The 27311-nt window shown below is 41.2% G+C and overlaps 1 protein-coding gene across 1 annotated transcript in view; it reads left to right on the plus strand.

The window, feature by feature from the left end:
• CREB5 (cAMP responsive element binding protein 5) overlaps positions 1-27311 on the plus strand; it is a 388727-nt gene that overhangs the window by 346961 nt on the left and 14455 nt on the right. Inside the window, exon 8 of the mRNA XM_035021403.1 lies at positions 27113-27310. Coding sequence (XP_034877294.1) covers positions 27113-27310 — 198 coding nt within the window. The remainder of the gene's footprint in view (positions 1-27112; position 27311) is intronic.

Genomic DNA, 27311 nt, shown 5'->3' on the forward strand with positions numbered 1-27311 from the left:
CTTCATTCCTTTTTATTGTCAAATAATATTCCATTGTATGGCTCTACCACGTTTTTTTCATCCATCCACTTATCAACTGGTGGACATTTAGCTTGTTTCCACTTTTTGGCCATTATGAATAATGTGGCATTGAACAACTAGTGTACGAGTTTCTGTGTAGATGTATGTTTTCAGTTCTCTTGCATATATACCTATGAGTAGGATTGCCAGGTCATATGGTAATTCTATGTGTAATTTTTTGAAGAGCTGACAGTTTTCCAAAGTCGCTGCACCATTTTACCCAGTAGATTCTTATAAGGAGCTCAACACTCCTCCAAAGACATTCCTAGCTTAATTGTTATCATTGGTCCCCAGTTTAGCGGTCTGAATTTAAAACAATGTCTGAACTCACTGTATTATTCCGTGTCATTACACATCACTATGTTGTTTCTCTAACAATTTCATATTTGCCCTTCCATTTGTGAATGAAATAGTCTTATTCCAGGTTGCATTTATACTTAACCTCAATTGGATACAGTTTCATTGTAATGAAAAATCCATTAGAATCATTTCCCCCTTAATTCCTTTTATCTTCCAAACTGAAATGGCTCTGGTATAAAAAGATTAGCAGAAAAATACCCCCCCCACACACAGACTTTAAAAATCTAGAACTTTTCATGTAACTCCTTGAAGTAACAATGTAGGTGATTCATATGTGAATGAAAAGAAAAAAAAAAAAAAATAAGACAGTGGGAAGTGTGAAGTCCTGTGAGCCCCACTGCAAAACAATCCGAACAAGAACAAAGTAATCTGCTGTCCAGATGTTTGCCCGCTGAAAGTTCTGGGACTTGTGAATCATCTCTGTTTTGGAGGCTTTCTTTATTGCACAAATATAAGTCTTCACACTGTTTCTTTTAAATTTTTTGATGCTTGGTGAATTGTAAAATGTATACTTATTTTTTTCTGACCGAAAGCTCTGTGTTAATTGCAAAAACCATTTTGGGGAAATGCCAGAAAAAGATAGAGGAAAATAAAAATAAATAAAGGAAAATAACCTGTAACCCAGTTACTCAGAGATGACTACTGTCGACAGAATATTTTCTTTTGTTCTTTTGTCTATGCATAAATAATTCTTTGAAAACATGGTTTCTCTGGTTGAACGACATGTCTTCATATGAATGTACTGTGATTTATGGGGCCATCCCCCTGATGGAGAACAGTTTATTGGTCTTTTCTGTATTGTTTGTTGATGTTTCCATATGGAATTGTGAATACCTTTTACTTGTTTTCACATTATGGTGGGAAAGATGGCCCAGACATAAAGAACCTACCTACTCTTCCCATGGAAAGAATAGCAAACAAGAAAATTTCATAAGAAAGTACTGGGAACTTGTAGGAACCAGAAAAACATCCTCAGGTAAATGGTTTTCTAGTTGCACTCTATAACTTAATGTGCAATTAATAAAAAGTTGTGCAATATTTAATTCTAGTAGTGACAAGGCAATAAGTTTTGACTTAAAAGTAGAGGATTATAGTAACTCTGCATAGAAGGAGGTCAAATAAACTTTAAGGACTTTTGGCACATTAAATATGTAGGGATAGGAAATTACCCTTACCCCTCCTTGAAGATTTGACTATCAGTTGCCCATTATGACTGATTATTATTATAAATCTGTGCTTCCCGATCATGTTGGAGATGCAAAACTAGTTAGATTTAATAAATATCTTCATGCCTTCCCTTATGAGATCCACTTACAGATACATGGACTGTTTCCATGGGCATATAAATAGTAAGGAGTATGAGTATAAAATGAATTCAAATTACATTTATCATTATCATTTTTGGAAACTCCTTGAGGAAATGGAAAATATCCTAGTATATTGCCAAAAACAACAAAATGTGACTGGGAGTAGAGAGTAAAGATCACTATTAAAATTAATTAATATGATCCAGAATAATAAATATTACTTGGGTAATTAAGTAAGACCGAAAAAGAAAGTTAACAAAATAAACTTATGTCAAAATACTGACTACTTTTTTCCGCCAATTCTTCCTCATGACTCAGACATATCAAATGTATTTTGACTTTATGTTAGGATTTAATAGCATATTTTTATAGATTTTAAAACTCATCTCATTCATTCTAAACCAAGGAAACCAATCATTTTTACTGTTGTGAAATACCAGCCGTGCCAAGACAGATTTCTTCCTTCTCAGTGCATTTGCAATCTTATAAAGAGCTTCTGGTGACTCAGAAAATCCCATGCATCAATTTTCCAAATTGGATTTTATGTGATTAAAAATAAATTTAAATCGAACAGAGCCTTTGGTGTGCTTCTGAGAATTCCCATGTCAGGAGTTGGCAAGGGTCAACTATGTGTAGGTGTCTGTGTACTCACTAATACTGTATGAGCATTTAGGACCTTATTTGAAAAGTTCTTTCCTGGAAGAAGAGTAAAGGGTACTGTTTTGGAACATAGCCTGGCACATCCAGCGCTGCTTCAGAGGAAAAGAAGGGGGGCGGGGGTAGACACAAAGAAAGTCCACCGTTTAAAAATTAAAGAAATGGGCTCACTGGACTTATTACCTGGGATATTTATTAACTGGAATGATCTGTTTCTGCATAGCCCACAGTAGGTAAAGGAGAAGGGAGGGAAAGGAGTATTCTTACAGCACAAATAATGCATTTTTCTAAATTACGCTCTCTCCCTCATCCAGGCCTGCTCACCCCAACTCCCCTCAATTGGTGGCAATTGAGCATGTTTTTCTGTTTATAGGTGACATTGGTGGAACAAAGGCATAGTGAAAGAGAAGGTACGTAATAAACATCTGAGGTCACTTTAAGTAAATAGTGAGTCTTGGCAGGGAAGAGAGGAAGAGAAGGAGGGGACTTCTTTCAAGAAGTGCATACTGTTATCTAGATCTCCAAGCTTGTTAGAGGTTAAAGCTTGGAGGTCCCTAAGCTTTGTTAGAAACCTGGAATTTTAGTTACCATACAATATAACATAATAAAATTAAATTTAAAAAATTAAAAAAAAAAAGAAACCTGAAATTTGTCCCCCTGGAATCGTCCTGTAAGACGCCTGGCTGTGACTCACCTTCCTGGCCACCCCAGGTGCTGTCAGGCTCTGTTCTTCTGATGCTCATTTTCTGTCCCTTCTACTGATTTGCCTGTTTGGCTGTGGTGTGTACATTTTTTATTCCTCCAACTAGACAGTAAGTGTCTTGAGGGTAGGGGCCAAGTCTTCTGCCATCTCCCACAAGCCTATTTGATTGGCCTCTGTGTCTTGGGCAAGGAAGTTGCAGTCTGAGCTGAAACGCTTATGCCTTTATACTTAGAAGGTAAAGAAGCTGGATGTCAACTGCAGTGTCCGAATGGACAGTCCCCTGATGAAATCGGTGTGCTCTGCACCACAGAAAACCCCACTCTCCCATTCTAAATGGAGGAAATGGCCTTTACCCAAGTAACAGAAAAAGACATTTCACAATTCGAAGCATAATTAATGCTGTATTAAAATGATTCAAAATCAAACCTGTTTAGATCACCTGTACTTTGATTCTAGTGGTCCTTTCAACTGTTGTTCCTTGAAATATGCTGAAGTATATACCCAGCGTACAGCACAATGCTTTTCTTCTTTCAGCATTCAGTAGCTACAACCCATTTCCCCCCCTTTTGCACTGTAGTTTATATTTATGATGGCAGAGTAGTAAAACATGTTCAAACTGTCTTAGCCAAAATAGTGCCAGATTCTGAATGCATTTTAAATTGAAACTTGAGAAACAGAATTATGTTATTTCTGTAATATTGAACGTTGAGGGGAGAAATATTCATTCCTATCAATGCTTCTCCAAACATTGTACATCCTAAAGGAGGTGCGGATCGGCTGTGTTATAACGTATGGGAGGCCAGAGTGTAGCTGAGGTGACCTTCCTAGGGGCAGATGCCCTGGAGGATCCAGAGACAGTAATGAATGAAGCCATTTGGAGAGATCAGTGCCCTTCGATTATGCTGCATTCAGCAAAGCAGATGGGATACCCATTCTCTGGGGGAAACACGAAGAGAAATCCTGAAAAATCCTTAATTTGCCTGATTTATATGGAAATTATAAGTCTTATTTGCACAGATCTGTTCAATCGGCTATAATGGGAAAGTTAAGAATTGCTAACATGTTGATATGTGGTCTTAACGAATCTACATGAGTGAAATTATCTGGCAGTGTTTCCATTTCCAAAGGAATTGGATTCGAAGTGTAAAATTTGTGTTCAGGGATAAGAACCTTCTGGAAGCAAACACCAGAAGTCAATCTGAGAAATACCTTTGGGTTAAACAAAGCTCTGGGGAAATCATCCACAGCCTTTCCTACCAAACTGAGAAGCCAGACCTTCAGTGTCTAGGAGGTTTCCATACAATACAAAGGTATTTCCCTCAGTTTTACATATTTCTCTCGCTTGTAAATGTGCACCTTACCATTTGAAATAAAGTGAGAGGCCAGACAAGAGAGTTACAAAGAAAAGCTATGAATTCTTTTGTGAAATTTCCTGTCAACCAAGTAGTATATTGTTGTGTACAATAGTCTACTTATTTTTTTTCCTGGAAATATTATATCTAGAGTTTAGACTGTGCTGAAGCACAGGGTTTGGGCTATGATACCTCTTAAAACTTGAAAATAAACTTTAGAAACTGAAATTTAGTAGAGATATTGCTGAATCTAAAAATACATTAGGTTTCAACAATGTGAAGTTTTAAACTGAGCAGTTTTTCCGACGTAGGAATTAACTTCTCAACCAAAAATAGGTGTATATGCATACCCATGTATCTGCCTGTCATTTTGGGGGGAAAACAGTAAGAATGCTTTTTACCCAAGACTGCTGAGTAAATTTTTTAAAGGTTTATCCAGAATCCTTTAAGATATAAGAAGTTAAAGAAAGGCAAGGATGATCATTCTGTTGGCTCTGCCATCTCCAGTTATAATTGTCACACAAATTTTGTGAAGTCCCATGTTGATACATCATCAGCAACTGAAATTGAGACAGCATGCTCAACTGGGAAATTTGAACACATATGGAAAATAGGAGAATACCCCAAGTTAGGTAAGATGTATCAGTTTAAAATTAATTTTTTTAACTTAAGTTGATCTGAAAATAAAAAGAAGAAATGAAAGAAATACTAGTACACCGCCACCTAAAACTTCCTTCCCATTTTTGAAAGCAGAAACTCCCAACCAGTCACAGCTGATGAGGCAAAAGATGTTAATAGGAAGAGAGGATTTAATTCCCCCCCTGGATTGTGTTCAACTCAATAGGCTTTTTTTTTTTTTTTTTTTTTTTAGATACTCTAAGGCAAGTGTTGAAAATATTATCAAGAAAAGCTCATATTTCTTGGGGCATTGTAGAAATCAGCAAACTGTCAAGGAGCTGAGTTCAAGGAGCCAAAGACTGAATTAGCCAATGGTGGAGGAAAGAGGGACGATACAGGCTTGTTCACAGGTTGTAGGGAGCAGACAGGCCAAAGGAGTTGCAGTGAGGTGGCACCATCATGAGCTCTTCCACACACATTCGCCTGTGCACCTGATGTTTTTTTCACTCTCAAACTTGGTATTGCATGAATGGAAGAAGGAAAGAAGGGGAAGGAAGGGAACAGAGAGAAAGATGTGGTGACATTTCCAGAAGTTATGGAAAGACCCTTGCCCCCCTATAGTTAGTGATGGATATGGAACAATGAAGAGGTTTAACTCTTAGCATGATGTAGAGAAGCTAGCATAATATACTCCCAGAATCCTAACATTCAGTAGAACACTCAGGTGGGTGTCTTGCTCATCTCTCCCTAGATCTAGCCCTGGTGTAGCCTCACAGATTTCCCCTTAATATGCAATGTCCCCACTAGAGTGGCCATTTTGGTCTTATCATTGGCACCATCTTCATGTCACATTTGCTGCTTGATTAACCAGCGGATTCACCAGAATATTTATATTTCTTGTATTATGATTCCTCTCCCCTATTTTTTAGACAAAATATCACTTGTTCCAAATTCCATGTGAAAATTAGTATACTTCTGTATTAGTCCAAAAGTTGTCCTCCTTCAAGTTTATAGAATATTTTGGCCGTAAGGCTAATGAGAGACATTGCTATATTCTGAATTAAAAAAAATCAAAGGTACACATTAGAACCATTTCTCATGATGAGGTTATTTTGAAACGAAACAATAAAATTCTAGACACGTCCTCCTTTTTCTCCCTTCTTTCCTACTCGCCATCAGAAGATCAGCAGAAAGTATCTAGTCTGGGTCACCAAGGAGGCAGTTGGCTTAGACCAGCCAAGAGCCGGGTCAGAGGGACAGCTGTAGTGAAATAAGTGGGGGCCATCAGGGACATCTCGTTTCAGACCCTCGGGGAAACCTTGGTTGAATCTATGGAAATTGCTGCCTTAGCTGAGTCCTGGGAAGACAGGCACATCTTACCCACTACACGAGGACCCAGTAGAACCAGTACCATCAGTAAAAGCACTGTAAGCAGAGCTCAGCACAAAGCAGCAGTTAGTAAACCTTTGTGGATTTTCTGTATGTGACAAGCCACTTACTGAATGAATGATTTCTCTGATCCCGAGCCACGCTGGTCTGGGCAAACTGCTGCTACACTGCAAGTCTTGTGTATAAATAACCACCATTGAATGAGGGGGAAAACAAGAGCAAGAACCAAAGTGAGTCCGGAAAGGACGCTGCCTTTTCTCTGAAAGTGGGTGGCAAACACTAATGACTGTCATCACTTGGATGACTCTGTCCTGTTCTGAGCATCTTCCCACCCTGGTATTTCATTACAATTGATGGGCTTTCTTGTCGGGCACCAAGCGTTCAGGGTAAACACAGCTAGCGCGGTTCTCCAAATCTTGGGGGGTAAGAATGCGTGTCTCCACTTGCCTGTGGGGCCGCCAGCGACAGCTTGACACGGGCATCCTTTGGCCTTCTCACCGCCCCTGCTAACCCAGCCCTGATAAATAAGCCAGCTAATTGAATTAATAAACAACTCTTTCTTATTTTTTTTTTTTAACGGCCAGCTGGCATGCAACCAAAACGTGTGATAAATTATCTGTCACTGCTTTAACCGCAGCGGGGGGAAGTGGAAAAGTTAGCCACTCGAAGCCTTTCTCACTGAGCCCTCCTGCTCAGTTTGCTTGGTTATAGGATTTTCTCCCTCCCCGGTCTTGTCACATTGGCCAAGGTCCAGGACCGAGTCGCTGTGGGTGGAGAAACTTAAGGCGGCGGGGCCCCGATGATGGATCCGTAAGCCTGGCTCTGCGGTGGGATGCGGAGAAGTCCGCGCCAGCCTGTGGGAAAGCGCGCGTGGTCTGCTGCCCTGGCAGGGAATGTTGGGCTAGGAGTCTGTGGTTTAAGCCCACAAGATTTTCGGTAAGGGAGGGGAGTGTGATGTGGTTCAGGAGCAAAGTGTTGTGATGTCTGCTTTTCCTATACCCCACCTCTAATGCCAAACAGCTTTGGGGCCTTTCTGGAGTGAAGGCTCACCAGTGTCTTCGGGAATATAAGCGGCAGCCTGCTTCACTCTACCCCCTCTCTGCCCATATCTGCACCTTACCCTCTTTCTTTGGTGTCTCCTTCCACTCTTTTCTCCGTATCTCACGTCACTGTTGTTAAAGGTAGTGATGTTTACAAGCTGTTCTTCACGACTGTCCACCAGAATCACGAAACCTGTCAAAGGTTCCGTATAATTTAAGGAGACTTTTCCTCCTTCGTTTTTCTGCCAGTCCCAGTACCGTGTCTCAAAGTCAGAAAAATAAACAGTCACCGTCAGGCTAGATGCGCGTGTAGACATCATTAGGCTTTTCTGTGTCATCTCATTCTGTGCGGGGACCTCCTGGGGTTTACCCTCGTGCAATGGGAAGCATCTGGATTGTATGTCCCAGTTTAACACCATAATTCTTAGAGGGGCTTTCATTTTAGGACGTTGCCTTGTATAATCATATACAAATCATCTGTGGAGGACGATCTGGAACTGACAGCAGATGTGGGCTGGCTGAATGCAGGGGTTCTTGATCTCTTTGGTTCATGGACTTGCAAACACTTCCACTTCCGAGGAGCTTTTTCCAGGGCATATGTGCTTTATTGTCCAGATAGAGCAGAACCTTTATCCACTACACTTAGCTGGGGCTTGGAGATGAGATAAAAGGGATGGCTATTTTTTTGAAATCTTTTAGGAAAATAGAGCTCTCTGAGTAAACTTCATGTAATTGCTTAAGTCAGACTTTGACCATTACCAAGCAGAAATCAGGACCATACTTCTTGTTAGTATTTGGTTATATTCTTATACTGGAATGCTTAGTTCAGGTCCTTTTGCTGCTTTCATAGGCCTTTTCAGTACCGGCTAAGCTCAGCCTCTCTGTGGATCTAGCAGCTTCTTAATGGGGAGGGGGGTGGAGTGGTGGAAAGAGGAATTAAAGTAATTCTGAACCAACAATGTGAAGTATTGTGCTTGTAGAACTCCAGGACATTCACACCTCTGTGGAACAGTAACTGGCTGCCCTGAAGAATGCACTTGAAACTCCATGGGACAGAATCCAAAAATTCCAACAAGGATCCTGTTTAAAGACCCATAGGAAATTCTCAGAGCAGACTTCTGCATTATTTCTGGGGCCTGGTTATGTGCCATGGTACTTTCCCCCTCCCCTGCCCTCCTTCTCCATCCTACACACACACACACACACACACACACACCTTCATACACATGTACACACTCACACTCTGGCCCCATGCTTTGTTCATTCCCTTGGTCATGAGGCAGATCCAATAGTGTAAGGAGACAGATGGTGGTCGTTTCAAGGAGAATATTAGTGATAGTGGCAAGAGGCTGGCAGAGGAGACAGCCAACTTGTCTGACACTCCATGACCACCCATTTTACATGCCTTTCCCCCCCAGAATGAGCAACACAAAACAGAAAATTCAAACTTAAATGTTGCTTCTGTATTTATTTTACAGAAGATCTGAGAGCAGAAAGGAAGTAAGGAAAAGCACTGTAGATACTTTGATTTCCATATTTCTAGGCCCCTCTTGAAATTCTTTATAGATAGTAGGTAGGATGGGGGTCAGAGGGAAGTCTCCCTCCCCACCTTTGTTGACTAAATAAATGTTGAGTTTATCTACTAAAAAGGTTTATGAGAGTGTGCATTGGAGTCTCTGGATTGGGGTTGATTATTTGAAAGTAGAATTGTTAAATTCACTACCCAGTACAGATCCCACTCTTACTGCTTTTTGGCAGACAAATGGCGTAGATACCTCTTTTCCCACTGTATAGGCCCTATCCATATGCAAAACTAATACATTATGTAAGAAGAGACTATCAGACTTGAAGCTTTATGTAATTCCCTTTAAGGACCTTCACAGGGCTGGAATTATTTGAGAGGTAAAAATACAATCCAATAATCATTTTAGGAAGCCAGGGGAAGAAGATTGAGAGACGTACCCCAGCCACCACTGGTAAAGGAGAATTTGGTTATGCCCTTGATAACACTCCCCAAAGGGTCTTAGGATCTGCCCTTGCCTTCTAGGTTGGCAGATCCTACCAGGATAGCACTCGTTTCCAGCTGAGGAGATGCAGTTGCCTGTGGGTTTCACAGAGTCTGACCCCCCAGGTTCCTTCATGGTACAGTGGCTGACTCTGTCGCTGTGGCTCCCGACAAGAAGTAGCCCAGCCTCAGAACACATTGACTGAATGCCATGGAAAATACACAGCACATGGGCTAGTTCGCATTTTCAGATGTCATTTCTGTTTCTTATTAATGTTCAGGATGCAGCTGAGCCCCACATTAGTCTCCAGGGTAGCAGAGGAGACCTGGACTGCAGGTCAGGAGGCATGGGCTCTAATTTGCTCGCCCTCAACCTTGAACCTGTCACCTGATCACAATGGCCTTTAATCTCTCGGATCCTCAGCTTTTTAATCTGTGAAATCTATCTTCATAGTTAAATAAATTTTAATGTTTTGGTCCAGGTGGTCTCCAAAACTCTTCCAGTCATTAGAGCCTATGGTTGAGAAAACTAAATTCTCAATGTTGTGATTATCCCTGCTATTCATGAGCCAAAGTGAGGTGACGAATTTCATTAAGGACAGAGAGGAAATGTCCCACAGAAGATATTTTGTTATTCACTTGGATTCTGATGCAAGCCTATTTTAATACACATATCACAGTGGTCTTGTGGTGTCCCCTTCAAAGTAATAAAACAAATAACTGGTTGATAAATGTCATTTAGTCATGGTTTGGTTAACCTGGCAGTCAGGTTAAGACTTGGCATTAGTGACATTTCGGGCTAGATAGTTCCTTGTTGTGAAGGAGTGTCCTATGAATTATAGAATGTTTAGCAGCCTCTCTAGGCTCTACCCACTAGACATCATAGCACCTCCCTGCTAAGTTGCGACAATCAAAAATGTCTCCAGATGTTGCCATATATTACCAGGGGCGGGGGCAAAATCGCCCTTGGTTGAGAACCACTGGCCTAAACCATAACTAAAAGTCCCAGTTTAGGCCAGGCTAAACTATATATATTTGATATGCTGCAATTTAAGAATGTTAGTTAGCCCCAGAGAACCAGTAATATCTATTTAATTCAGGTGAGAGCACGCCAACCCTGATCTAAAAATCTCACTAGAAATGGCCCATTTAATCTCTAATGTCATAACACTTCACAGGCAATGGAAACTACTAGATTTCAAGCTTTGGGGGGGGGGGATGAACAGTTTCATCTTTGTCTTTGTATTTCTTACTGTGCACATAAGAAATGCACAGTAAATGTTTGTTGAAAGAATGAGTGGTTCCCCCCAAATGCCAGCAGAGTGTAGAATGAGGAGCTGCCATGCTCAGCCAGCCATTCTGCATGATCCTTATTCTACAGGAGGAAATGAAGCAAGTGTTTGCCAGTTGGAAGGGTAGAAGGAATCTTTGGGAGGGAGGCTGCCATTACCCTGGCTGAAGTGGAGCCAGGTTAAACCTCTTCTGGTTTAAAAAAAAAAAATGTCATGGAACATTTAATGACCAGCCATAGCGCATCAGAGCCCAGGCTGTGTACATCACCCATGCCCCCCAAGAGCATATAAGAGTGAGAGATTCAATTACTTAAAGTCTTCCATATTCCTAAATTGGCATCTATTTTGGCAGCACGGGATGTGGAAACCTCAGATGTGCATCTGACGTGTTAATCTCCCTAAAATGGTAGCCTCACTGTTTTTCTAGTGTACTTAAAGAGTATGACTTTAAATTGCATTTGAAATGTCTCATTCAGTTGTCCTGACAACTGTATTTTCTCAAAATAAACAGAATCCACCTATATCTGTTGCTGGAGACATGAGTACTACACTGAGTTTGTTTGCATGCATGCTTGATGTTTTATAGGTATTCTTTGAACTAGCCTTGAAACTCAGGACAGTGTTAAATCTAAATCTAAATTATGTCTGATTCATGATATTTGTAACCATTAAGTTCTGAAATGATCACAGTTTGCTTAACGTGAGATGTTTGCCTCTTACCTGGGTAGTTATTGTCACTTAGAAGGAAATCAAGAAGGCTGATGCTACAACCCTGTCATCTAGTCCCATTGCCAACACTTCACTGGGTGTGTCTCCATTCTAAAATAGGTCAATCTTACCAAGAGATCCATTTATTGAGTTTGAATGGTGAGTGCTTTGGAAGCACCACACCTTATTAGGACCAGGTGAAAGGTTCTCTGTTGTTATATCCTTTTGATAATGTTCTTAATTAATTGCCAACTGATGTTACAAAGATCTGAATTCTGAGATCAAAACCAAGGCAAGAACAGTAGAATGGAAAGAGAGTACTTCTATCTCTGCACCTGAAACAAGGCCCAAAATTAGGATTCAGAGAGAAGTCTAACTGTTACTTCAAAAGATAGATTAAAATAATAATAAATACTGGTGTCATCAGCATGGATCATGCATACGTACTCCTAGGGTTCCTGATTTTTGTCCTGTGATACACACCCTGTCTTTATTTTTTATTTTTTATTTTTTTAAAATTTTATTTATTTATTTATTTATTTATTTATTTATTTATTTGACAGAGAGATACATAGCGAGAGAGGGAACAAGCAGGGGGAGTGGGAGGGGGAGAAGCAGGCTCCCTGCAGAGCAGGGAGCCCGATGCGGGGCTCGATCCCAGGACCCTGGGATCATGACCTGAGCCGAAGGCAGACACTTAACAACTGAGCCACCCAGGCACCCCACACCCTGTCTTTAAATGAAAAACTAAGACTAGTGAAAAATTTTTAATCTGGGATGAAAAAAGAAAGATTGAAAAGAATGAAGACGTGCTCCTTTTCCAACCAGTTTCCCTCTGTCTGTGTCTCCCCACTCTTCCATCCAAAAACACCATGCGGAGCAATGTTGTGTGCCCAGATCGAATTTCAGATTTTGAAAGAATGAACAAAACCAATTAGATATATTTACTCTTATTGGATTCTGATTTAAAGCTTTGTTTTGTCCTTAGGAAAAATAGTTGGGTCGGTCGCAGAAGAGTATAGTATTTATTTCTTTGTTTACATTGTATTTTAGTACATATTCCTCCTATTTCCAGACAGAATTTTGAAATGCTAAACAATACAAATTAATGCAGTGCATTTAAAAAAATAGCCCTCCTCTAAATAGCACGTGTTACCCAACTGTAAGAAGTTTAGTGCTTGACTATTGACAGTTGTCCTCTTTGGCAAAGCATACAATATTTGGTGTCCCACCAAGGAAGCTTAATAATGATATACTTCCTGTAGGGAATGGGTTTTGGAAGGAAATCAAAGAATACTTTGGAGCAGAAGGAAAGAGAGAAAGAGGAAAAAGTAGCAGGCACTGAAATGGTACCAAGAAAAACAATCTACCTCCTACTTTAAAAAGATTCCCACTTGATGGGCTTGGTCCCATCAGTTAGTCAGACCAGAACTGAGCGGTGAGCTCACTTACTGTGGACACGTTGGAGAAAATGTCTCAATTCATACCCAGAGCTGCAACATCTGCTTTGAAGGAGAAGCAGTCTATAAATGCAGACGGCCCTTCCCCTGGTCAGCTGGGCTTCACAATCGTGTGAAGGGAGCAGCCCCAAACATGCTCCTCAAACATGACACCATTCTGAAAGTCAGGCTGAATGCTGGGTGGGATGTGTCCCAAAAATGGGAGAACAACTCCCCAGTGCTTGAACTGCCATCACTATTTCCACTTGGCTTAGCAGTTGACACATTTGGTTAACCATTTTGTTAGCCTCTGGTTAACCACGCATGGTTTGAAAACCTTACAGAAGTGGGAAAGTGTCTATATACGATGTTACCCATATAAAAAACAACCCTACAAGATGGCAGTTTCTTCCTTATCTGCCACATCAAATCCAGACTCTCTCTTGCTAGCATATGGTGAAAAGAAGAAACCACTTGATAATACCCTTTGGTGAAGAATTTATCTGGAAATGAGGGTGGAATGGACAATTCTCTAAAAAAGGGGAATTGAGCTTGTTTTGGGTTTGAAACACTTTGACTCAGTCTCATATTCACTTCTCTTTTACAATTTTTCTGCCTTATCATTATAAATTAACAAGTACCAATTTTGGAGCCTTTGGGTAGCGCATATTTTCCAGCTCCAGCTAGAGCTGACTTCCTTCCCCTCTTTCTGCTCTTCTGTCTGTCTTCTTCCCTTCCATCTGTCCTTCTGCTTCTTTCCTTCCTTCTTGACTTCTCCACCATGCTCCTTATTGTCCATGAGCTTTCTTCTAACCAGACAAGCTGTCAGGTTGCACCACAAAGAACATCAGGCTCAAATCGCTTCTCTATTTACCAAAAAAATACAAAAACACTAATTCAAAGGGATACATGCACCCTGGTGTTTATAGCAGCATTATTTACAATAGCCAAATTATGGAAGCAGCCCAAATGTCCATCAATAGATGAATGGATAAAGAAGTTGTGGGTGTGTGTGTGTATATATATATAATGGAATATTATTCAGCCATAAAAAAGAATGACATCTTGCCATTTGCAATGACATGGATGGAATTAGAGAATATAGTGCTAAGTGAAATAAGTCAGTCAGAGAAAGACAAATACCATATGATTTCACTCGTATGTGGAATTTAAGAAACAAAACAAATGAGCAAAGGGGAAAAAAGAGAGAGAGATAAGCCAAGAAACAGACTCTTTTTTTAAAGATTTTATTTATTTATTTGACAGAGAGAGAGAGCACAAGTAGGGGGAGCAAGGGAGGGAGAAGCAGGCTCCCCGCTGAGCAGGGAGCCCAATGTGGGGCTTGATCCCAGGACCCTGGGATCATGACCTGAGCGGAAGGCAGACGTTTAACCAACTAAGCCACTCAGGCACCACAGAAACAGACTCTTAACTATAGAGAACAAACTGATTACCAGAGGGGAGGTGGGTGGGGGGATGGGTTAATAGGTGATGGGGATTAAGGAATGCACTTGTCATGATGAGCACTGGGTGATGTATGGAATTGTTGAATCACTATATTGTACACTTGAAACTAATACAACACTGTATGTTAACTATACTAGGAATTAAATTTTTTTAAAAAGGAATTAAAATTTTTTTAAAAAGAGCTTCTAACATCTACAAAAAAAAAACAAAACAAAAACAAAAACATAATCTTAAAACAAAAATCCTTTTTTCTGCAGTGGCTTCCAAGCAGATGACTTAACGTTTTGTCACAGGAATTTCCTGTATCTCCAGAACTTGGGGAGTGATGTTTGTTACCTACCGCAGAGGCTTACTTACTATCTTCAAAGCGCTTTGCTCTCCCGAGAAGGAAGGTACTGACTTAGGGCGAGCTATATAGTATTGTCAGCCCCTGGTGAGCAGGTGCTTAAGAGAAATTTAGAGACAGAAATGAAATTGCTTGAGCAGAAAAGAAGACAGATCATGAAAATGATATTTTAAACTTGTTAGAAGATAAATTCTTAGGCCATTTTCAATTAATAAATCCACCAGAAAGCTTTCTATCTGGCATTTTTAGACTGGTGCTCAGTTGTGACAATGTGATTTAAAGAGATGGTTCCACATTCCCAAGCCCAGCACCCCCATTATTTGTGTTTAGGCAGTAAAATGGTAGATTTAAATCTCTGGTTCATTGAATTGTACACCAGGGAGACAATAGAAACAAAGAGATAAAAAGGCAGCTTCGCAAGGGCCTGGGATTCCACTCTCAAAAATGTGCCAAACAGTTCATGTATTCTGTTGCAGGCCTCCTGAAACAAAAAAGAAAAACTTCAGAGAAAACTCTAAAACTAGAGAAGAGCATGGAATATTGGAAATTTTTCAATACCTATTAGTAATGGAATTTTAAAAATACATGTGGGAACGAACATGATTTGGATGCACATCAGCTCAGAAAGAAGTTGTTACTCACTTTTTGGTTGGCAATGCTGTGCACCGTCATCTTCTCGGGCAAAATTCACCCACTCTCCTTAAGCTTAACTTTCTGTACACACACCAGCGGCCAGGTTCTCCATGAATTATAAATGGCTCCTCTTGGAAATGCCTTAAACGTAGACACACAGGGTGGCGTGGGATGGGTGTTGATGTTTTGTTGTGGCTTCCCCAAGCCCAGCTTTATTCTCCCTGGTGTGATTTGCCTAAAACACCAAAGATTGTGCTGTGAGAGCTTTTGTTAGCAATGATGCGTCTTCATTTTGAGTCTGACAGGTATCTCCTGATCCTCTCTGCTCAGCAGGACCAGGCAGCTCTTAGGTGGCATCAGGGATTCTTGATGTGCTCAGAGCCTGGGGGCTATTTATAGATGTGCTGTTGTATTGTCAAAGGGCTGCTGAGTTGAGCGCTGTATGATCCAGATCATTCACAGGCAGATCGGAACTCTCCTTGAACAGTGTAGTAGAACCACCACAAGTTGATTTGGCTGTTGGTCCCGTGACTCTGGACCACTAACACCTGCAAAGTCCAGAAAAGGATGTTAAGCGACACTTTAAGAATCAGAGTTTATTACAGTCTCCCTCTTTCCCCCCTCCACTGTCCGCAATTCCTCTCCCTCCTCCCCTCGTCCCATATCAGTGTTAACACACTTTAGGAAACTCAGGCAGGGGTCAGATCTAGGGGCAAAGGAGACATGGAGAACCAGAAGGTACCATTACCATTTTACCAAGGAGAAAGACAGCATTGGACACACATAGAACATGCTAGATGGACTTGAATATAGATACCAAGGGGCAGGACACCTTTTACTTCACACAATCTACTACCCATAATTAGAGAGAAACCCCTGGAGACTTCTTACTATAATAAGTTTGTGGTCCCCTTGGCCAGACATCTTATGTCTCTAACAGAGACAGCAATACACATCTTGCCATCTTCCCACAACTAGAATGAAACTGGAGGACAACAATGCGGAACACCTCTCTTGGACAAGTCTCCTCAGGACCAGGCAGAGGTGTGTCCACGAAGCCCTACGAATCCCCTGGAGGCCTTTTAGTCAGACTTTCAGACTCAGAAGCTTGAGTATCTGAATTACTGAGAGATGTCCTCTGCTGGTAGGGACGGTGCCCACTCAACACAGCTATCCTCAGCAGGGCGCGGGGCAGGATCCAGCGGAGGACCCAGGGATGTGGTGGTGAGTGGCTGCTTCATCTGTGTAGCACTTCAGCAAGACCTGGACCTCCCACCTCGGGCATTACAGGGACATCGTTCATCGTGAGGGTCACCAAGGACTGCTGTACATTAAAAAGGGTATAGTTTACATAGCTAAAGTTGGCCACTGTCCATCTTGCTTGGGATGATAGGAAGTATCACAGAGAGGAGAAATCCTTTCTATCACTCTTCATTGCACCATGTTTTGCCAAATAATTAGGTCACTCCGCTCAGGAAGGGTCCTGGGATGCACATGTGGAGCGAAGCTTGGGAACTTGAACTCTGAATTCTCTGACTTCTGTGCAATTAAAACCCCGAACTTAATGTTGCATTAGCGTGGATTTTCCATAGCAAGTTACAGATGCAAAGTTCTATGTTTCATATATATTTTTCTAGCATATGTTACTGCCTATGTTTCTGATTAAAAGCTCGTCCGAAATAAAATAACAAAGGATTACTTTTTTCCAATAGAACTTTCTTCTTCCATAAAAGCTAGAAATAAGCCCTCACCTAAAATTACCCAGGCTTGCAGGTGCTGGGTTTTTGGGGGTGAGCAGTGTTTGCTAGCAAGACAAAGGGCATTATTCTCCCCACAACCACCACCAGAAGGTGTTCTTTCTGTGGAGAAAATTATAGGCCAGCGCTTCAAAGACATTCCATGGTTAGGCACCACTCCTGGAGACTTGCCGGCAGCAGGCAGGCAGGCAATCAACAAATATTTATTCTAAGCCCACTGTGTATTCAGCACCTTTAAAATTGCCAGGGAAACCAGCCAGGAGGCTGTAATATCTGCTAGAGCCAAGTTAGTACCCAAGGTCATCCCATAGTAAGCTTAAGGAGCTCAGTGACCTGATAGGAGCAAGGAACCCTAAAACTATAATAAGGCAATATCTCACCTAGGTATGGGGATATTGACAGAATAAGAAAATGAGACCCATGAAAAGGCTCTTTAACTAAAGCTGATACTTGACAGGTGTCCCCGCCCGGTTTTCTCTTAGCTCCCCCTTAACAGACATCCAGCCCCCATTCCTTGCCTCAGTGCATGCACGCGCACACACTCACTACTACCACCATCATCACCATCACCTCTGCCCGGAAGCTAAACCCAACTGGATTGATCAATTCATTGGATTATTTTTTTAATGAACACTTTTTCAAAATAGCTAAACATGCCAAGATGTGTGGATACAAGGATGTTCATCACAGTGTTACTACAGAGGGGAGGAAGGTAACCACATGTATGTCCACCGGTTGAGAATTGGGATATAGAGAAAATCCAACACCTATTAGACATGATGTTGAGGTCTTTGGAAGAGGGGGCAGGGATACGGGGACATGGACTTGTATGGTGCACATCATGGCCCGTGCAGAGGTGAACAGACAAGACTCTCACTCTCTTGCATTATGTTCTGCAATCTAGTTCCATTGATGCAACTGAAAGTCACATCAGCTGTTTTGACATGTGCATTACATAATGGTGCTTTACAAATTCACATGAAATTCCTGCATCCTCTGTTATTCCACTAAGTTTCCTTTGGACAGTACTGGGGTTTTGTGTGTTTTGTTTTGTTTTTGTTAACCAAGCATAAGATGTTACCCTGATCCCTGTTAAATTTCTCTTTTTAGACTCCTTGATGCCATTCTGCCAAAATCTTTCTGTATTTAATACTCTCTACCAGCTTTGAATCTCACACAGTTGGTGGCTAAGGCTTCTGCATTTTCTCTTTAGTTTTAAGCCAGCTAGAAGATGACAGAGTTGTAGTGAAAAGAGGGTGCCAATGTCTTGCAGAGGAGTCAAATTCCCTGAGACATAGACTAAAAATCTGGCATTGACTGTAGCCATTCTAGGGCAAAATATCTTTTTGGCTTTTATTATTTACAATACAGTGTTTTACTTAAGGTGACATCAAAGTGGGTATTAGTAATTCTCAGACGAAGTCAAGAGTTTCTATTGGCACCCTGTTAAAAGAGGAGATTCTTATTCTGCTTTATTTTTAAAATAGTTTTAATTGACATCCAGGTCATATAAGATCATATAACTATGTAATTGTAAAGTGTACATTTCAGGGGCATCTAGTACATTCAAAATGTTGTGCAATCACCACCTTTACCTAGTTCCAGAATATTTTCTTGGCCCCAAAAGAAAACCCTGTACCCATTATGCAGTCACTCCTCATTCTCCCCTCCTCCCAGGCCCTGGGACCACTAATCTGTTTTCTGTCTCTGTGGATTTACCTATTCTAGGTATTTTGTTTAAATCGAATCATATGAGTATGACCCTTTATGTCTGGCTTCTTTTATTAAACATAACGTTTCTGAGATTCATCCATGATGTAGCATGTATCAGTATTTCATTCCTTTTCATCAGTGATTAATATTCTATTGTGCTTTACTATGAATTTTAAAAGTTGAAAGTAAAACATTTTAACGCTAAGAAAAAATATTTTTTAATATCTCATTTTGTTATTTTTCATCAGAAGCTGGTTTTACCACCCAGAAAACTACTCCACTCTGCTCCACTAATTATTCCCTATGTCCTTATGGTTTATACATTTTCTTTTTTTTTTTAAGATTTTATTTATTTATTTGACAGAGAGAGAGCGAAAGAGGGAACACAAAGAGGGAATGCAAGGGGAGTGGGAGAGGGAGAAGCAGGCATCCCTAGGAGCAGGGAGCTCGACGAGCAGGGCTCGATCCCAGGACCCTGGGATCATGACCTGAGCCGAAGGCAGATGCTTAACAACTGAGCCACCCAGGCACCCCTATTTATTTGAGAGAGGGAGTGTGTGCACACCCACGCGAGAGAGCATGAACAGAGAGGAGGGGCAGAAGGAGAGGGAGAAGCAGACTCCCCGCTGAGCAGGGAGCCCCACACGGTGCTCAATCCCAGGGCCCTGGGATCATGACCTGAGCCAAAGGCAGACACTTAACCGACTGAGCCATCCAGGCACCCGGTTTATACGTTTTCTTATCCCATTATGTATCCCCATTCCCTGGAGGAGGCATTTGAAACTCAAAGTGACTGCCCAAGGTGATGGAGCCATGCTTCTAAACCAAGACTTCTCACTCCAAGGCTTCTGTTCTTCTTTTGAAATCCTCTGAAACAATGACTTTATTCTATACAATCATACAACTCACTTCTCCTGTAGATTCCTACCTCTTAGAGACTTTCTCTGATGGAATAGGGAGCTCCGGATTCTGCCCTCATTTGTTAGGTAGATTAAGGCACGCAGAGGCAAAGCGGTTTACTTACCTAAAGGACTGAAAGCTGTCTTATAGCAGAATTACAATTAGCTCCTGCTCTCAGAACATCAGTTTGTTCTGAAATTCACTAAAACATACAGCCTCTTAAAATGCTCACCATCCTGCTGATTTATAAAAGGCAGCCACTGAGTCAAAGAGATGCAGGGAAGTGGTATCTGAAATAAAATAATTCTATAAATGTGCATTCATTAACTTCTTCATTCAGTAAGAATTTTCAAAGACTTGCTCTTGCAGAACTGTAATTAATATATGATTTAGATACTAATAGGAAAAAGGCTGGCAGGGAAGTTTCTAAGATTTCTCTCTGGGGCTTGTTTGGCTTTTTAACCACCACAGTTTAACGTATCACCTAACATTTAGATCTGCTTTTCCTCATTTTAGAAGTTATATCCACAAGTGGAAAATGGGAGAGTGAAATCGAACACCAAATCTTTTCCTTGCTTTTATTAAAACTGATGAAGTTCTACTTTTCTGAGGTATCATTCTTATTTGTGAGATGTCCTTGCATCGTTTTCCAGTGTACTATTGATTTATAATACAATTTCTTTGTGTTGTTTTTTTTTTACTAATTACATTATCTCTAACATCTTCAGAGTTAATACTTTTTAGTGACAACATGACAAAGAGTATGACTATTTTTTCCTTCTCGACTTTATAGCATCTTACCCTTCCTGGATAATCTCTCCTTCCAACTTGGTAACCTTATTTGAAATTTATTCACCAAACCAAACCTAAAGCAGATGAATACTTAAATTATGAAACCATCAGAGCTAAATAAACCACTGAGTTACATTATGAAAGTTTTGAAAGAAGCATATTTTATTCTAAGCGATTAAGCTAGGTATAATTTTAGTTAATTATCTCACAATGATCCTGAACTAAAGGTGGATTTTAAGATCCACGACACTATCAGATATAGGATCATTTTCAATGGATATCCTGAAGCTCAGATGTGAGTCTGGGCATTAAAACTATTTCTAGGGCCACCTGGGTGGCTCATTCAGTTGAGTGGCCAACTCTTGATTTCAGCTCGGATGGTGATCACAGGGTCCTGGGATTGAGCCTTGCATCGGGCTCTGTGCTCAGCTGGGACACTCTGCTTGGGGATTCTCTCTCTCTCCCTGTCTTCCATTGCCCCTCCCCCTGCTAGTGTTCTCTCTCTCTCTCTGTGAAATAAACAAATCTTTATAAAAAAATTATTTCTATCTTGGCAAAATAAAGCTCTAAGTTTATGTTACTGACTCGTGGCACTATGTGACAGGTCTCTTTCTGCCCGTCCCTATCTCTCCTCAAGTTTGGGAAGTATTGGGGATCCCAACCAGCCATTTAATAGTCATAAAATTCAGTTGATAAATATCAGGTTTTGTTTTTTGATTTTTTTTTTGTTTGTTTTAGTTTTTTCCTAATTCAGAGACTTAAAATCGGAAATCCTTGACACCCAGAGCAAGTCAGTAGGCATTGACCCTGCAAGCACGCCTCTGGTGAAGGCACCCGGGCCCACACCAGGGACCAGAGGGACCATTCAGAAGCCTGTGTTGACCATCTCACCTGATCAATTATGTTTGGGGAAGAGAAAGAAAGAAGAAATTACATTTCGAGCAATACCTTGGGGAGGCCGCCGATGGCAATTATCCTGTATTCGAAACGAAATATGAATACGGATTTTGCCCTGCTTTTATATAGACAGCCTCTTACTTGTGGTCAACTCCGCAACACTACATTTTGATGTTATCACATTCTTTTCTGGAACAAAACCCAACAGCCGTTTTTAATGAAAACCTTTCTCCAAAGAATGCTCCAACCTTCCCCACTCCCACCCAGCTGAATTTCAAATAATGTTTAATTCGGCTTGGCTTTCAGAGTCTGTAGAACATAAGCAATCGGCTGTGCTGAAGATGGAGAAGAAATGTTTTTACAGTCCCACAAATGTTTCTAATTGGCAAGAGCGTGTTGTTAATGGGAGATAAATTGCCTGCGGTGGGTGTGGGTGGGTGTGTCACGTGCGTGTGTGCTCACGCAGGTCCACATGCAGGCACCCAGGTGGCGGTAATGACGGGCGCCTGTACCTGGGCTTCACCAAGTGCCCCGCGCTGCGAACTGTCCAGAGCTGAAGATTCAAGAGGGGGGTAGGGGGGGAGCCCCGGTTGCAGAGCAGAGGATGGGACGAGGTCGATAGCTGGTTTCCGACCGGGACTCAGATCCTGGGCAGCGGGCCCACCACTCTCCCATCAGGAACAGTGAACAAGGATCTTGTAAAATACACAGACCGAAGGAAAATGACCCTTAGTGACTGAAACCAGCTGTGTCAAGCTTCTCGCTGTCTCTCCTGATTTGCTCTCTACATAAATGGATGTGGTAGAGGATGAGAGAAAGTAAACAGAGTCATTTTTTCTCTCTTGTAGCCACACCTCAGTAAGAGCCCTGGTTTTTATAGCCGAAAAATATATGTTTATTTGCTCATTAATTTTCCCCTCTCTCCCTTGCCTTTTCTTGGCATTGAGTAGAATGTTATTTAAAACAAGACACAGTTCAGCTTCAAGAAGAAAAATCATTCTGCAAAATACAGCTTGGACTCATTTAATGGTTATTCATCATCCCTGAAAGAGTGGGGCACAAATATCTATATTTGGTGTACTTTAATGATTCAGACTGCAATGATCCGTGTTGGCACGAGGATACAGGGAAGCAGTAGGCTCTTTAGGACTCTCAGAAGTGCCCCAATCATTTATTGGCACTGCTTTCCTTCAAAGAGGACACAGGCTGGTGCTTGGACGGTGGACTCAACCCCAAGGCCTGAGGTTCTCTAAGGGATGCTTGAAAGTCTTCATTTCCTCGCTGAAGTGTGTGTTTTCTCCCCCGTGCTGAAAAAGCTTTGGTTTTATGCATTTCCTTCAGGTAGTGGCAAATAATGATGTGCCTAACGCAGTGCCTGGCACATAGTAGAAGCTCCATCAATATTTGTTGAAGGAATAAATAGGTAAATGGAATGTTATGAGCCTTGCTAGTGTTATTGTCTTGGCGTGAAATATGCAAGAATAGACTTGAGGCAATCAAGTAATTTCCCTTAACAGGACAAGCTAATTATTTAAGATGAAGATCTGGTGCATGGTATTTATTTGTCAGGCTCCATTTGCTCCTAATTAAAGGTGGAAAACTTGTTTGTAGCATTGGAGGGGTGACATAGTGACCCACTACTAAGCCGCTTTTCAATTTTCCGTACCGCTTTTCCAGGGAAAAGGTATCAAGAGAAAGTGAAGGAACATTCCTTTTGTTTCTTTACGTTTTATTTTTTCTGTTATCACTTTTGGGAGGGCAGGCCGGGTATGGAGCCTGAAGCTCTTTTGATAGTACTTCTACTGCCTGTCTGCTTCCATGACTTCTCTACTCTTTTCTGCTGACTTTGGTTGACCGATGAAATCATCCTCCCAGACAGATAGCCCCTGCAGCGATCCAAGATGAAAACGCTGCATCCTCATGAGCCTCAGAAGTTTCTTTCATTCATTCACTCATTCATTCATTCATTCATTCATTCATCTGTACAGTCATTCCAAAAATATGAATTTAGTGCCTACCATGTACCAGGCTCTGTGCTAAAGCTGTGACTTTAACAACTGAGCAAAATCCAACGTGGTTCCTGCTCTCTGGAAGCTTACGGTCTGGAATCGTTGATGGATATGAATTGAATAATCATATTAAAAATCTTAACTACAAACTGAATTAAAAAGAGGAATATGGCCCTACTGGGACCAGGCAATAGCAGGAATTGATTTTGACCAGGAGATCAGGGAGAATTTTACTAAGGAGGAGCCAAGAGCTAAGAGCTATAAAACGTCTGAAGAGGGGTGTCTGAGTGACACAGTCGGTTGAGCGTCCCACTCTTGGTTCTGGCTCAGGTCATGTTCTCATGGGTTGGGGGACGGAGCCCCGCATGAGGCTCTGGGCTGGGCAGGTGGGGAGTCTTCTTGAAGATTCTCTCCCTCTGCCCCTCCCCCCACTCATGGGCACTCTCTCACTTTCTCCCTCTCTAAAATAAATAAATAAATCTTTTTAAAAATAAAAATAAAATGAAGAAAGGGAAAGAGCGTTCCAGGCAAGAAGACTATCAAATGCAAAGGCCTGTGGAGCCTGCGTGGGAAGAGCAAGGGCTGATGGGAAGGTAGGGCCACACCCCTCAGTGTCTATGCATAAGCCATAACGTCCTCTGAACATTAGAAAGACCGAAGGGTCATAAACCCAAGGATAAGGAGGAAGTGGGAACAGGAAGAAGGGACACATGTACTTTATCAGATTGGTGGGGGAAGGCGGGAGGGGGCAATACAAGTATCCATTCTTTACAAATGTAACAAAGGAGGTGATCATTGTAAGCCCAGGATCCTTTGCTGCACTGGAGCTTCCTGGAAATTCTTACATTCACGCTTCTGTCTGCCAAGTTTCAGAAAGAGTTTATCTGGATCTTCACTGTGTGCTAAGTAACCATGCACTGGACCATGCACCAATGGCATCTTGTCTTGTCATTTTATCGTAGACCTGTCTCTTCTTTCTGCCTTTCTTTTGATGATAAGGAGGTGGCATAACATAGTTTATAACTGTTTTTGGCAAATGTGTATGGTATGCCTTCCGGCACCTTCTTTCTTGGTTTAGAGAACAGGCTGTGGAGGTAGCATGCCTCTACACCTCTCCAGTGGTATGTGAGCTTGAGCAGGGGGCTTAGCCTCTCTTTTAGCCTCACAGGATTGTTCTAAGGATTAAGTGAGACTGAGGAGTGGTGTGCAGTGAGTGCTCAAGTAATGCCAGCCATTGTTATTAGCTAGATTCACTCATAGAGAAAGGTGTCGAAGATATACTGTTAAGGAGGACAAAGGCAAGTTACTTGGGGAAGTGGAGCTTCGCGGGAAAAGGGTAGGCAGGTGGCTTTTAGTCTTTCACCCCATATTCTTGTAGGAGTTGATTTTTTTTACTACATAGCTGTATGTTTTCATAATAATGAAACTACGAAGAATAGTTGAGGAAGTTTATCAACACTACCCGATTTCAAAAAACAGCCAAAAAACAGTGATTTCAATATAATCTTTTTCATAATTTTCTTCACCCTTAAGTTTGGAGATGTCATTTGGAAACTTTTCTTGGGATAAAGAAACATGTATCTGAAGTCCAGCAGTTCATTTTATTTTATTTTTTACTTCTTTTGCTTAGGTTATATTCAAATAAGAATCTTTAAGTTCCATGCTATTATTATCCCACTGTGATGAAATTATTCTACTTGTTCCTCCACCTCTTTCCCAGGGATTCAGGAAGCTTAACTTCTTCGGGATTACTATGATGAAGGTCAGTAGCTGATACTCATGAAAGAGGAAGCAAGTAGGCTTAATGGTCACTGAATCTGGATGTAGGAAATGTTTTCAATGATTATCTAATCTTAGGATAGAGTCTGTCACATATCCCCCTCCCTCTTATTTTATTTTTCTTTTACAAGTGGAGGTTCTTGGGCGCCTGTGTGGCTCAGTCCATTACGCATCTGCCTTCGGCTCAGGTCGTGATCCCAGGGTCCTGGGATCGAGTCCTGCTTTGGGCTCCCTGCTCAGCGGGGAGCCTGCTTCTCCCTCTACTCCCCGCTTGTGCTTTCTCTGTTGCTATCTCTACCTCTCTCTCTCAAGTAAATAAATAAAATCTTAAAAAAAAAAAAACCAAACAAGTGGAGGTTCTTTGTATTTAACTAAAGATTTTGATGAATTCAGTTGGTATTTATCAATAGCTTACTCCACCCAGTCGAGAGTCATTAATATTGTACAGGGCTGGAGCATGGTTGCTTTGACCCTCATTTAAATACAACTCTTCCTTTCTGCAGTGATTGCACATCACTGTCATTAATCAGATAAGAATACAAATCAGGAGAGAGCTTTGAGTCCCCTAGCAAATACTTCATGGAGCCTCTGTGAGCTTGCCAACCAGACTATCATCACTGCAGAAGATACGTTTCCAAGGAATAACTGTATTATATAGTACTTAGCACATTGTGCCCCTCAGGATATGATGATAATTGCCTGTGTACAAGAAAAGGCAACTTTCAAGAAACTGTGACTAAGTTGATTACCAACTGATTCTTTAAATCGGGGCCAGCAAACCATGGCCCGTGGGCCAAATTTGGCCCCCTGCCTAATTTTGCACAGCGCACGAGCTAAAAATGGTTTTTACATTTTTAAATGATGAAAAATCTAAAGTAGAATAGCATTTCATGTCATGTGAAAATTATATGGAATTCAAACTTCCTGTTCCTGAATAAAGTTGTGTTAGAACACAGCATGCTCATTGATTTACACACCGTCTACAGCTGATTTGCCCCAAAAGAGCAGAATTCAGTAGTTGTGACAGAGAGCATAAGGCGTGCAGTAGTAAAAATATTTACTATCTGACTTTTTATAGACAAGTTTGCTGATCCCTGCTTTAGATTCAGGTAGAAGTTATTTGTGTGCACATCTGTATGCTTGTTAATGGATAATGCTTTTGTGTTAGAAATGTGCCCGGTGATACAGCCGTCAAAAAAGCTGTAGAATGCAATCCAAATCTTTCCACGTTCCTCACTTCCTTCCCCAAATCAGAAGAAAGTTATTGTGTGAGAAAAATTAGGTTATCAGGAGGGACTATGAGAAATATCATGGTAACAAATCGAGAAGACCTACCTACTGCCTCTGAAAGTTATAGATCATAAATCCAATTTGAAGTCCTAAAATAACATCAATACTATTCCTGTACCCTGAAATTTGAAGTTATTTCCTCTTTGTGTTCGAGAAGTCTTTTGAGAGGAAGAAATCTTTTATTCTTGTGAGCCTTACAAAACACAGTGCTGTATCAGATGAGCCCTTTGTTCAGTGACATTATCATATTGGTTTTATTTGGTTTATATTTACATTCAGCTGCCAATAGGATACGATGAATAATCGATAGTAGGAAACTAGTAGGAAATACCTTTTAGGAGACTGTCTAAATCTTGACAGGGTATCCTGCTCATCTGCCGTGACAGTTGAATTAACATTTCCAACTGACATTGACCCTCCTGCCTACTAAGATATATATGGAAATTTGAAATTAATATAAAAGTCATACCACCAACCAATAAACAATTACTAGCAGTACTACCATAACATAGAATTGAAATATGAGTCCTTTTGATTCAAAATCCCTCTTCTGTACACGACTGACCTCAGTTGTCCCCTCTTGTTTTGTTCTGTTTCAGAGGTTGAAGGCCGCGTTGACTCACCACCCAGCTGCCATGTCAAATGGGAATATGAACACCATGGGACACATGATGGAAATGATGGGCTCCCGGCAGGACCAGACGCCACACCACCACATGCACTCACACCCGCATCAGCACCAGACACTGCCAGCCCATCACCCATACCCACACCAGCACCAGCACCCAGCACACCATC

The sequence above is a fragment of the Mirounga leonina genome, unplaced genomic scaffold (genome assembly GCF_011800145.1).
Source record: "Mirounga leonina isolate KUSES-001 unplaced genomic scaffold, KU_Mleo_1.0 Mir_174, whole genome shotgun sequence".
In the NCBI taxonomy this organism is placed as follows: domain Eukaryota; kingdom Metazoa; phylum Chordata; class Mammalia; order Carnivora; family Phocidae; genus Mirounga; species Mirounga leonina.